The sequence below is a fragment of the Durio zibethinus genome, chromosome 25, assembly GCF_047325235.1.
Source record: "Durio zibethinus cultivar Kanyao isolate XHJ-2024 chromosome 25, ASM4732523v1, whole genome shotgun sequence".
NCBI classification, from domain to species: domain Eukaryota; kingdom Viridiplantae; phylum Streptophyta; class Magnoliopsida; order Malvales; family Malvaceae; genus Durio; species Durio zibethinus.
Genome location: NC_143186.1, coordinates 17,305,476 through 17,319,145, shown reverse-complemented (window position 1 = coordinate 17,319,145; position 13,670 = coordinate 17,305,476). Strand labels below are relative to the sequence as shown.

Sequence of the window (13,670 nt, the reverse complement as noted above, 5' to 3'; positions counted from 1 at the left end):
GTGAAAATCTTATGTGTTAAGTTTCTGGAATTATCCCTAATGTTTTACTCAGCATATATGATTATTTTCAGCCAAATTATAAGAGAATAGAAACATTATAAAGAACGAACTAAAATAAATTATATATGGCTAACTTGTGGAAATTAATTAAGATTATGGATTTATTTTATAACGTGAGATTCAAAAAAATTAACATGAATCGAAAGATTAAAAACCACAAAAATTAATTAATTACCAGGTCAAGTGAGGCAATATTAAGCTGATGCTTCTCCTATCCTAAGAGGGTTTTGGTCAAATTTGTGAAAGAAGGAAATTAAGATCTTGCAAAATTCGTCATGAAAACAGAAAAATCAGATCTCTCTGCTTGCAAAATCCTCTATGAGAAGAGAATGAATTATGAAGCAAATGAATTATTAAATGGGTAAGTCAATGGAAGCCCTCTGCAGGAAACTAAAATATTATCAAACGCCCAACTTGTTTATTATTTTTGTTTTCTTTAGTTGTTTGACAAATTCAATGAGGTTTTTATATGTTTAATGTGGTGAAGCCAAATATAATATGACCTCTATATAAGATCAAAATACTTGGTTGACGAATCTAAAAATAAGGCTTAAATATAAAAAAAAAAATCTTGAACTAAAATTAAATTATCATTTAAGTTTTTTTTTTCTTTTATCGAATCTCCTGTTCAAATCTTAATCTCTTGTGAGAAGAGATGTTAATAGTAGTTAAGTCAATGCAACAAAGTCATTGCTGAGGTTTCCAGGGTAACTTCCATGAAACCTGATACAAAATGAAGGAAATAATGTGAATGGAATAAGACATGAGTTATTATTATTATTGTTATCATTGTTTTCTAATGGAAGCTATAATGACAGCTAAATAGTTGCTAACTCAGTCCTATTAAAAAGTACCCATTCTAACTATGAAATTTTGTTTGATCATTGACTTCCCCAATCCATCAGCTAGACTGAGAAGTAGGATAAAAACATTGATTTGTTTATCCCTGAATAACTGAAACTCATGATTCTGCCGAGATGTATATTGATTTCCTTAAAATTGTAAGCACTGTTATTAAAATAACATACCACGGAATGATTTTAAAGTGAAAATTTAAGAGCACAATCAAGGGGTCTTCACAAAATCAAGTTCAAAAGCAAAATGGAATTTGCTTACGACTTCAAACAGGCAAGCAGAAATAATATAAAGTGTTCAAGAATTAGCAATGGACTCCAAAATGGAATTATCAAGCAAATAATCACATATAATCTGCTTAATGTGCTTTTCAAGTACAAATTAAAGCTAACTACTGAAATGAGCAAGCATTAGATGAAGTTCATCCGAGAAGACAGATTGAAGGGAGGTCAGTAATTGATCTTTGAGAATATTTATACCTACTCAGTATTTAATCCTTGTACAAAACTCGTTTCAAGCCTGTTCACAGCAATTTCTTTTCCCTCCTGTGAATACACTGAAAACTAATATCTGCCTGCAAATGTATCAGCTTCTGACTAGTTCTTGCAAATAGGAAAACCAATTGGTTTGGCGGAGGCAATGCACGCTCGCCACAGATGATCTGACATACATTTTGAGTGATCCAGACCAAATATGATGAACTCCAGGCTTTTGTTGGGGATGACTTGGTAGATCAGCATATTCTCCTCTCTTTGAATGCAACAACCTAACCAAGAAGCTTTACAAGACTACATTTCTTAAGGCTAGGCAATCAAATTTTATCTTTATTTCTGAACTCATATGGTCCTTGTCCAGAACTCCTTGAAAGCTTCTTCATATTGATATCTTAATCATCAGCTATTGTAGCCCTGAAAAGTGAAAAGTAACATTTGCAGACGAGTGTGTTATTTATAGTAAAGCAACTGCTTTGTACTACTTGTCTGATTAATGTTGCATTATTTATTGGATACTAACATGATTTCAATGGAAGTGACATATGCTAATCTTGAGTAACTCTTTCATATAATCCTTTCTCATAATTATATTGTTTATTTACCTTCTGTACAAGTTCAGACTTCTGATCAACCTTCTCTAAGCTTCTTGTTGACCGAAAAGCTATTGTGGCAAGGTCCAACAGTGCAAGCTCCAAGTTTTCCTTACTATCCTCAATGTTCTGCTCTATCTCTCCAAAGTTTTCCTTCTCTGAAATAGAGGCAAATGCGCCACTTTAAGTATACAGTTTGAGTAATTTCTGAATTCTTCTCTCTTTGTTCTTCAATGACATATGCAATTTCTAGCAGACTCTACATTTCAAAAAAATTTCAAGAAATAGAATAGCTAAATGAACTCTACCTTGTAAACTTTTAGGATTTCGGATAGGTAATAGCCCACTTTCAGCATCCAGCAATTACAGCAAGGGAAATTATGGTTTTGATAGATAAATTAGATCATCAAACCACATCACAACTGCTACTTCCTTCTCTAATGTTTGAGCTTGAGTATGCCACTGCACCCCTTGAGATTCATACAGCTTGTTGTTGACTGAAACCAAAAAGCAAACACATAAATAAAAATAGATTATCAACAAAAAGAAGCTGAGAATTGAAAGCTTTGCAGTTTTATGAAGCAGGAGGGCATACCAGTTAGAGCAGTGTTGAATCAGTTTTAATCAAATTGCTCTACTCTGTCCCATTCTAATAACAGTTGTTATAAGAAACAAAGGTTGAAAGGACTGCGATATCATTAGGATTGTCCCATTCTAATGATTCCCACCATTCTCTTGGCCTTACAAAGATTCTTTTGAGAGAGGGGGGATGAGATGATTGCCCATTCTCAAGCTGGGGAAGAAACAAAGGGATCCTCCTTAGTTTAGGACATCCTGTTATTTGAAGACGCCGGAGAAAACCTGTAGGAATCATCACTCCACTACCACAAATGCTTTTCAATTTTGGTAAGCCGTGCAAGGACAATTCCCTTAACTTGGGAAGAACAAATGTTATGTTGGAACCCCTTCTTTCTCCATTGTGATTCTCGTTCTCTTCCTCTTCTTCATCTGATGCTATTATTTTCTCCATTTCTTCACAATCTTCAAGCATCGCTTCCTCCAAGTTTTGGAGGCCCTGCAACAGCTGAACTGAAAACAGCTCCTTCATCCTTGGACAATTTTTCAAATAAACTGCTTTAAGAGAAGAGAAGATGGCCGGATCAGCTGTCTGAGATGTAGATTGAACTGATGCTGCTACTCTCACAAGTTCAAGCAAGTTGCATAATTTTCCAAGGCTTAGCTTCTCAATGCTCTGACATGAGTTGCAAGGTGATAATGACAAATCAACCACGCACTCTATCCCTTCACACTCCCAAATGTAACATCTGTTCAAGCCATTTGCTTCATGGAGAAAAGAAATATTGCTTAAGCATTTAAGATCATCACACTTCTCAAAATAAAAACTATGCAGGTCAATTGGAAGCAGTATTGGGCCTGCTTTCATTATCTCACAATTAACAAAGTATACATTCTTAGAATTTTCAGGTTTCTCAAAAATGTTCTCCACCCCAAATAGTGTAGCATATCTAGGCAAAGATGATCCTATCGCACAAATGAAATTTGTAGGCCATATACCCTGTATAGACTTCGCATATGCCATAAACTCTTGCAAATCATAAAATAAGCAAGAAATAAATTCAAGCTTCATCAATCTGCCTAGTTCTTCTCCTTTTAAATGCAGCATCGTTGCCAAGTATTGGAGAGAAGAAAACATCGGCAGTATTCCTATTGGTAGCTGCTGTAGACCCCTTGATTGTAAACCAAGATATGTGAGGTTTACTAACATTTCCATGTCAGGAGGGACCTTGCTCAAACCTGTCTTATAGAGGTCCAACTTTTTCAATGCTCTTAGCCTTGCTAAAGAAGGCAGATATCTTAAGTTGTAACAACCTCGAAGTACCAGGGCATTAAGATTTTCCAGGTTAGAGATGGAATTGGGCAGATTCGAGATATTAGTATAAGAAAGATCAAGAACCTTTAGTCCATACATGTGAAGGAAGAAATTTTCTGGAATCATTTTATATCCCGGTGCTGGAAGCAAACCAAATCCCTCAAGTTGTTGCAATAACAAGGTTGACAAATTATGGCATTTCGGTGAAACGTGAGAAGGGATTTCCAAAATTGAATTATACATCAAGGAAACCTTCTCAAGATTCCCTGTCCATTCATGCTCAGCTGGTAGTTCCTTCAATTGTGTGCCAGTTTTCACATAGAATTGAGGACCAGCTCCTTTAATGAACAATGCCATGTCTCTTAAGACATCATGCATCTTAACACTTATCTCATAGCTTCCACCAATAACCCTCTCTAACAAGCAGTTATTTTCAAGCTTATTTAAAATACTATGGCCTCTGTCATACATTGCCCATCTAGTATCTGCATAAATCAGTCCCTCATCAATCCACTTTTCTATCAACTCTGTCCTTTTGATGGGATAATCTTCGGGATACAAGGAGCAATATACAAAACAATTCTGGATTTTTGGATCTCCCAAGCGATTATAACTAAACATCAAGCACTCAAATATTTCAGTATCCACTCCTTTCATACTTTTCACCCGTTGACATAATTCATTTAGTGCATTCCTCCACTCACAAATATCATCCACCCCCTTCATGCTACCGGCTATTGTTACAATAGCAAGTGGTAAACCACCACATTTCTCAACGATTTGTTTCACAATTTCTTTTAAAGCCGGATGTTGTACTACACTTTGCCCCACATGATTTAGGAATAATTCCATGGATTCCTCACTTGAAAGAGGTTGCACTTTGACCACTTCACAACTCATAGATCTACAGACCTCAATGGATCTGCTAGTGAGTACTACTTTCATCCCCTTACCTAATATCGGTTCAGGGATTCCAACATCTGATAAAGAAAACTTTTTCCAAACATCGTCTAAGATCAACACATATCTCTTTCCCTCCAAAGAATCCTTCAATATTGTTGCTCGTTCCAGTTCATTTGTTGGGAGAGACTGTTTCATAGAATTTGCAATATCTTCTTGTATTTTGAAGATATTCAAATCTTTTGATACAGTGACCCATATCACTTTATCAAATAGAGCCTCCTCCAACAATTGATTATTGATATGCTTCATGATGGTAGTTTTTCCTATGCCACCCATTCCACACACTCCGATCATCCCAACCTCATCACCCATCAAACACTCCCAAATTTGTTCTTTCACATCAATTTCACCTTCTAGCTTTGGAGTTGTTAATGTCACCCCAGGGGCTGGAGGGCCATCAACCGCCACACCTTCAGGGAAACTGCCTTGTTGGTGAATTTCCTTGACTTCTTCAATCTTTCGACAAACAGATTTTGCCAGGCGGCCACGTAACAAGTATGAAACAGCATGAAACTTCTTTTCAATCCTTTCCATTTCAGTGTTCATCCTTTCTACTTCTTCAAACCATTTCTCCACTTCTTTCTTCACCACTTTTCTGCGACGAATCTCTGCTTCCTTTCTTAATTCCAGGTCCTGCTTTCGAATATTCAAGTCATTCACTTTTCTTCTTAGATCATTCACATTTTCTTCAAGTTTTCGGTGCTGGTCTATACAGTTACATGTTGAACCCCCAAAGCACTTTATCACTTGAAAAATTGGCCCTAGAAACTCCATATATGAAAGCTACTCCCTGTAGTTCAAAATCCAACGTATAAATATAATTTTATCTTCATATGATATGAGATACAAAATTCTACATTTTCATAATACTATATTATATATGGAACATGTAACAAGAAAATGTTACTAAATCTCAAAATTTTACTCATTTGGCCCCTGAACTATTATCATTTTTCTAATATGATACTTAAACTAATAAAATTTTTAATCAGATCCCTAAACTTCGTTTTTGTATATCAATGAAATCCATGATTTAACACCGTTAAACAAATTGCTGAATTGGCATCTTAACAAATTAAAATCAGACAAATTGACAAAAAGTAACATATATATATTTTTTATACTTTGATAACATGTTTATGCCTCCATGTCTTTTTTTACCTTTTGTTAAATAAAAAGAGAAAAAAACACAAAACAAAAAAAATATTATAAATTAAAACCTATAAACTAATAAATATCAAAATGCCAATACTCCCAACAAACAAACAAAACTCAAAATCCTTTATCTCTTTATGCTGCCAAAAAGATAAGGAAATTTTTTTGAAGACCTTTATCCCAGAATCGAAATAAGAATTAGCATGAATCCCCTGTAGTTGTTTAATAAATGGCTTGTTAAAAAGATAAAGAAAAACAGGTGAGAGAGATGATATAGAAGCCAATTTACTTGGTAGATTATATCCAGAATCGAGAGAAGAAAGCAACCCATTGAAAGCTGTCCAGTCAGACCCTTGTGGCACGTCTTGGATTTCGAATCTCCGCGATCTCACTCCCCTAGAAATTTTCTTTACTCATTTAGTTTTAGCAATATTTGTTCCCTTTTTTCTTCTTGCCCACTTAGTGGGAAAAGATTGCACCCCACAGCACCAGTGATGACAAAGGTCGCGGCAGCGGTGGTGAGGAGGGATGGAACCAGTGGTGACGTTTTTGGGGGCAAAGACCCTGACAAAGATTTCTTGCCCAGGAGAAAGACAATGAAGTGGTGGTGGTGGCGGCAACATTGACAGTGGAGGTGGGCTAAGTCTCTCCCTTTTCATGGGCATCTACATAAGCTTGGTTGGGTTTTGGTTTGTACTTTGAGAATTTTTGGTTTGAACTTTGTTTAATGGTTCTCCGAGTTGTTTCAAGCAGGGGTGAGAAAAAAAGGTTGGAAAAAGCTGCAGATCGATTTAAGATCGCAATGGTTTTCTTTTCTTTTTTTTTTTGTTTAAATTAAATTCGAATATTAATTATATATAGTAAGTTTAAATCAAATTTTAAATAAAAAAAAATTAAATTGAATTAAATTATATATTTTTTTAATTTTTATATATTTTAAAAATTTTTATAAAATAAAAATAATAAATTTATATTAAAATAATATAAAAATTTTAACTTTTAAATTTTAAAAATCAATAAATCAAACTTAACTAATAAAATTTTATTCACTATGATTCGATTGAACAAATAATCAATTTAAATTCGAATTTAATTTCAAAATTTTATAATATTATATAATATTTAAAATAATTTAATTTAATTTAAACTGTTATCCTAAAAATTTCAAGATTTAAACTTTTTTAAAAAAGAAAAATGCTTGGTGTAGACATGTCAAACCATGTAAAAAAAGATAGGGCAATTTTTTTTAACATTTGTCAATTTTTAATTTGCTAAAAGCCATGTAAGAATTTTTTTTAACGGAAATAGATATTGGAGTATAATGTTACACGAAAATTAACATAAAAGACCTAATTAAAATATATTTTTGTTTAGATATTACATTAAAAAATATAATAATTTAAAGGTTATTTAAGATATTATCCCTTCTTCTAAAGAAAAAAAAAAAAAAAAAAAGAAAAGCAAAAATAAAATTTGTAATATCTCATTGTGGTACAAAATCCTTAAACTTCTAGATAAAAAGGATAGTAACTCATAAATTGATATGAATTTCTATAGATATATCTCAAGAAAAGTCATTTAAGAAATAATTTCAAGAATAAATTGAGAGAGTAGAAGCACATGGTTTGTTCTTCAAATTATTTGGAAAGATGAAGCACAAAGACTAATTCTCTGAATGAACCACAAATTAATCCCCATAGCTCCTTCTACAAGTACAATTTTTTTTTTTTTTTTGTGGAAAATTATCTTACATTAAAGAGGTAAAATCTATAGTACTGTTACAAAGATTAGGTCTTATGTGCTAAAGTTTTAAAAGAACATAAAACCCAAGATTAAAAATCATAATATAAAAGTATTAGACAGTTTTAATAAATTACCTGGTCAAGTTGTGCAATAAGCTGGTACTTCTCCTATCCTTAGAGGAGGGGGGGGGGGGGGGGGGTTTGTTCAAAAATTAAGATCTTCTTGCAAAACTTGTCAAGAAAACATCAACAGGCAGATCTCCCTGCAAATTATCCTTTATGAGAAGAGAATGAATTCACAAGAAGATGAATTATTGGTGGGCAATTACTCAATGCAAGTCCTCACCAGGAAACTAAAATAAGATAAATACACAACTTTGTTTAGTAATATTTTTTTTCTCTCTCTCAATTCAATGAGTATTTTATTATTATTATTTTTTTTTATTTTTAATGTGGTGGAGGCAATTATGGCCTCTAGATAAGATCAAAATACATAGTTGAGGAATCTAAAAAATAAACAAATACCATATGGCCTTTGCTATGGATTAGACTAAAATAAATAAAATTCAAATCCCAAGTTTAAAATATATGTAGTATTAATTATGTAAAGCTCAAGTTTTTCTTCAATACCATTAAGGTGGTTGTAGTTCATTTTTCCAGGTTTCAGCTTTAAGGGATTTTGTTTCAGTATCCAAACCAGGTCATTCGCTTCCAAGATTAAGCTGTCAGCTACTTAATTATTGGATTTAAGTAAAGAATTACAAATTTCAATGGTTCATGGTACTTCATTCATATGTCAACTTCCCAGCTGGTTGTTATATTTTAATGGGGTTCGCGGTTCATGATCATTCATTCACACATATATGTCAAATTTCTAAGCAACATTATTTTTTTAATAGAGGTTTTCATATTTTAATGGGATCAAGATAATAATGATCTCAAGCAGAGTAATCTGTCTGAGACTCTGAGCTGTAATTTGGTTCATCTTAACAAATACTAATTGACTTTTGGAACTGCAACATGTTTGAGGGATCTAAAAGTTAGAATTAACAAAATGAAGTCCAAGTTGTGAAAACCTGTATCTTCTACGTGACAGGTGCCAATTCTTGCTTATTAGCCATTTCATATGACTATAAGAAAAAGAAGGGGAAAACAGAAATTCAACGAAAAATGATAAATTGTTGAAGAAACAAGAATTATCATCACATTTCTTCAAGCACAGAACCTTGAGATTCATTAATTCTTTCCTGTTGACCAGTCAAATGATTATCAGTTATCTATTGGGGCATTTGACCCTATTAAACTTTAGCTTATGACAAGAAATCAGAAATTCTAAGCCTGATCTCGACCGCTTCAGTTTACAACTCTGAACCAGATTAGGCTATAGGATAGTCTTCCTCTAAGGTGTAAAAGCTTTGGGAAAAAGTTTTGAACATTGTGTCTATATATGCTCGGCTCTTACAAACATTGGCATCTGCAACACTATTGTTGATTCATTTATCACACAGATTCGGAGAAAGCGGACTTATCATGCATTATTATTATTATTATTATTATTATTTAAACTGAGAAAATTTGATGGTTCTTGATCTTGCACTAATGCAGCACAAAACAAGTACAGTCAACAACTTATAAATGATGAGATCGTAGGGAATTCGTTTATCTTAATTATATGAAGATTCAATTTTTTCTTTCAGTCTACCAGTCCATGAAATAAGAACACTACTATTTATACTTGAATATTCTCACCAGTAGGCATTTGCACAAAACAAACAGATGCCCCAAGTTGCGGGTGGGACTGATATCCTTAGTGATAGTTTGGAGCTTAACAGATAAAATGAAGCATACAACCCTCTATCGAGCCTCTAACAGAGATATACTTATTTCGTTTCTTGACAATGATCCATCATTGCCAGATGAAGCATCTACTTCAACGGGTTTCTTGTAAAACAAAAAACCAGGTTGTCTAGGCTGAGGCAATTCATTTTCACTTCCCAACATCAGAACCACGGATGACATGGTTGGTCTTCCATCAGGATGCTGTTGTACACATAAAAGGCTAATGTGGATGCACCGTAATACCTCAGATAGATTGCCAGCAGTCTCTACTATGAAATCATCAGCAAGATCCAAAGGCCTGCCTTCTTTCCATAATCTCCATGCCTGCAGCAAAATGAAACTCTTTTAGCATTAGTTCAAGATAGGTAACAGAATATAATGACAACAATATCTGCAGAAGCTTACATGTTCAATAAGGTTGCCGCTGTAATTTCGATCATAAAACCCTCTACTCTTTCTTCCACTTATTATCTCCAACAATAATATACCAAAGCTAAAAACATCTGATTTTACAGAAAACAGCCCATCGATAGCATATTCGGGTGCCATATAACCACTGCAGGACATTGTCAGAGAAAAATAAGCATTTTTATGAGGATTTATAGATAAAATTATCTTGCATAAAAGTAACTTACTAAGTTCCAACCACTCTGTTTGTATTGGCTTCAGTCTGGTCTCCTCCAAAAGTTCTTGCCATTCCAAAATCTGAAATTTTCGGGTTCATCTCACTATCAAGCAGAACATTACTGGCTTTTAGATCTCTGTGAATAATCCTCAATCTGGAATCATGATGAAGGTAGAGCAGTCCCCTAGAAATCCCGCAGATAATTTGGAAGCGCTTGGACCAATTTAGTACTTTGCGTCTTTTTTGATCTGGCAAATACGCATTCATGTTAATCACACATCCTTTTTTTAGAACATATAATTTGCGAGGTTTGTAATCATTTCAGACCAAAAATGAATGAGTCAAGGCTTCTGTTAGGCATGTATTCGTAAACCAGCATTCTTTCATCTCCTTGAATGCAGCATCCAAGAAGCCTGACAAGATTCCGATGCTGAAGTTTGGCAATCAACTTCACTTCATTCTTAAATTCGTTCAGTCCTTGTCCAGAACTCTTTGAAAGTCTCTTCACAGCAATTTCTTGTCCATTTGCTAGTGTCCCCTGGAAAATCAAAACATTTCGCGTGAGCATACGATAAATATGAATTCTCTGTACTTAAGATCACTTCACTAATATGCAGCAACTTTTACCTTATAAACAGGTCCAAAACCTCCTTCACCTATCTTGTTATTTAAAGAAAAATTATCAGTTGCTTGGGCTATTGTACCAAACTCAAATACTGCAAGATCCATATCTTCATTCTGGCCTTCGTTCTCTTTGTCAATTACATTCCTGTCTTCTAGTTCATCTGAAAATAGTAAAAAATATAGACTAGCAATTCCCATGAATATGCTTGCCTCTTATCTATATTGATTGACTTAGAAGAATGAATTCTCAAAGCTAGGAGCAAAATGATTTTGGTATTTGTAACAAAGAACAAAATGAGTATATTTATGAGGACCATAACTAGTGTTACCTTTCAACTTTTTCCTGCGTTTGTGAACGTAACAAACAACTATAAGAAGTCCCAAAAGCATAGCAATTACTGTTGCAATAATAATAGGAAGCTTCACCTTAGGATTTTTACTGATATCTGCATGATCAATTTTGATGGAGTATAAACATAATCAAACAAAAGCCAAAAGACAATATCACAAGCTATAGCAAGAATATGTTCTAGTTTTGTATTCTGTACTGTCAACTAATGTCTAAAACTGAGTTCAATATATAACCTCAATAACACATCCAATTACCTCATATGAAGTACTTTAAATGAGAAATGGAGATGAAACAAAAGCAGAACTAGTACCTGCTTCTGAAGCAGACATTCTGATGTAAAGATCCTGACCATCTGATTGAAATTGTTTGATATCCATTAGATCACCAAACCACATAGCGCAGCCGCTGCCTCCATTTCTAATATCTAAATTAGTGTATGCCATACAAGAACAGTTCTGCAAGCACCTAGCCCTACATTTCTTGAGATTCATAGTTTTGTTCACCCAAGAATTTGGGGTTTCTGGAGTTTTCACCTTCCCAATTGTAATAAATCCATCTCCGCTTTGGCAGTTTAATGGCTCATTGCGTATACACCCATCAGACCAGTCTGATGAGTTCCATCTTTCCAGAGATTTAGGCCTGAATCCTTTCAAACATTGACAAGCTGGAAGGTTATTGTTATCACAATTCCCATTTGGGCCACATAGTCCACATCTGTCACAGTAGTCACTTGGCATGAATGAAAATAACTTCCAAGTTTGAGTTTCTGGGTTCCATGTGTACCGTTGTCTTACACTTTCAGTTTGATTCAGAACAAACCTCGACATCACGGATTTATTCTTGAGGAAATATATGTAGTACACCTCCTCCTCATTCCAGACAAAGTCATAATCAAAGATTGGATTAGATCTTAAACTTGGTACACCACTAAATCCATTTCCATTCCATAAGCCGCTGCGATAGTACTTTACTGAGCCTTTCCTTAGCACCATCTCTGGAGTTCCTTCGAGCTCTACCCCATAAGTAAGGTCACCAGGAGAAGGATCATCTGAGTTCTTCCATGCTGCCAATCTTCGATGGAAACCTGTTCTCAGGTCAAAACCAATTTTCATCCCTGGTAACATTGTATCAGTTGGATAATCAAAGCTTTGCCACAAATAATTCTCTGAATTACTATCTTTTCCATCTTTGACAATAAGATTGCCAGAATCCAGGAGCTGCAATATTGGATTTTGAACTACTTTTGTAGAATTAGCTGACCAAACAGTTGTGTTGTTCTGACCTTGAAGCAAAATTTTGCCAGTACTTTCTATCTTCAACAAGCCAGAGGAATCATTTACTGGGTTTATCCTGTTTGCAACCCAGACAACAGTGTGCATCGGTATGTTCTTGTACCAAATTCCCAGGTACCGGTTCTTAGAACTCCCCGGAGTGAAGAAACCCAATTCAAAGCTTCCATCATTAGAGACTAAGGTCATGCCATCAGTGAGTGACTGTGATGGAGAAATGGTGTCAAGTGCCCAGGAAAATTTTGAGAAAATGATGAGGAAACAAGCACTAAAAGAAAGGAGATCCATGGCCATGGATGTATAGTCTGAAAGCTATTTTCTTGGCAATTAGGTATAGATTCCATTTGATTGAAAATTCCACAAACAAACATTGACTTTAAACAGAAGATTATTGACTAGGCATTCTGATGATTACTGGTTAATAAAACTATGAAAGTCTTTATCAATAAAGAAAGACCACCAGTATTTTATCTTGAACTGACTTTGAAAATGCTTTTCTTTTTTCAGTTCTGACTGTTGAGAACATGCCTAGCTCATCTCCAGGAACTTAAATAAGTTGCCGTTATCATCGCAATCTATATTGAGATGAGGTTAATGCTATTCTAACCTAGTATTGCTACTAAGGCTGATAAAGGTTCAGTTCGATGATTTAAGAAAAGATTTTCCATTAATGAGTAGTATTTTGGTTTTCCAAAATCCGAATGGAAACCAAATCGAATATAATAAAATCCGAACTACAATACAATCGAACCAAACATTACGGTTTGAAATGGTTTTCGATTTTTCCCCCTTTTTTAGCCCTAATCGCTACTCCAGTACTGTCAACTCAACCTGCAACAGAAACACAAGTAAAAATTAACGTAGATTCATTTTCATTAGCTAGCCATTAAAGATTTCAAATCAATGCAAAAAATAAGAATGCCAATTATCAAACAATAGTGTTAGCTTTATAGGTGAGATGATAATCCAAAAAGAGATGAATATAATTTTTACAAAAAATGATTTTAAAGTAATTAAATGAAAAATTAAACACAATATCAAAATGTGATGCAAATAACAATAAATTGATAATTTTAAACCAAATGCAAGGTAAAGAGATAGGAATAGAGAAATCAAACACAATAATTTATAGAGGTTCGGTCTTTCTCCACAAAGTACCTACATCCTCTCTTTTTGGTTATCTACACCAAG

The 13,670-nt window shown here is 34.2% G+C and overlaps 2 protein-coding genes across 3 annotated transcripts; both read right to left on the bottom strand.

Annotated features, from left to right (window-relative positions):
• Positions 1–1,238: 1,238 nt before the first annotated feature.
• LOC111275754 (putative disease resistance protein At1g61300) lies at positions 1,239–6,835 on the bottom strand. Its single transcript, XM_022861267.2, has 5 exons — positions 6,298–6,835; positions 2,595–5,643; positions 2,308–2,496; positions 2,012–2,157; positions 1,239–1,823 (listed from the first exon to the last, which is right to left on the bottom strand). Exon 2 carries the CDS (start codon positions 5,625–5,627, stop codon positions 2,649–2,651), a length of 2,979 nt encoding a protein of 992 aa, XP_022717002.2. The 5' UTR covers positions 5,628–5,643; positions 6,298–6,835; the 3' UTR covers positions 1,239–1,823; positions 2,012–2,157; positions 2,308–2,496; positions 2,595–2,648.
• Positions 6,836–9,397: 2,562 nt separating this feature from the next.
• On the bottom strand, positions 9,398–13,399 carry LOC111275759 (G-type lectin S-receptor-like serine/threonine-protein kinase At4g27290). 2 transcript variants are annotated; one of them, XM_089754860.1, is made up of 7 exons: positions 11,501–13,399; positions 11,168–11,284; positions 10,842–10,999; positions 10,542–10,752; positions 10,225–10,462; positions 9,995–10,145; positions 9,398–9,913 (listed from the first exon to the last, which is right to left on the bottom strand). In XM_089754860.1, the coding sequence occupies exons 1-7, from the start codon at positions 12,771–12,773 to the stop codon at positions 9,605–9,607; spliced, it is 2,457 nt and encodes an 818-aa protein (XP_089610986.1). In that variant the 5' UTR covers positions 12,774–13,399; the 3' UTR covers positions 9,398–9,604. The 2 variants fall into 2 exon arrangements, with proteins under 2 accessions (XP_089610986.1, XP_089610987.1); XM_089754861.1 differs by lacking the exon at positions 11,168–11,284 and having other exon boundaries at positions 11,501–13,311.
• Positions 13,400–13,670: the final 271 nt, after the last annotated feature.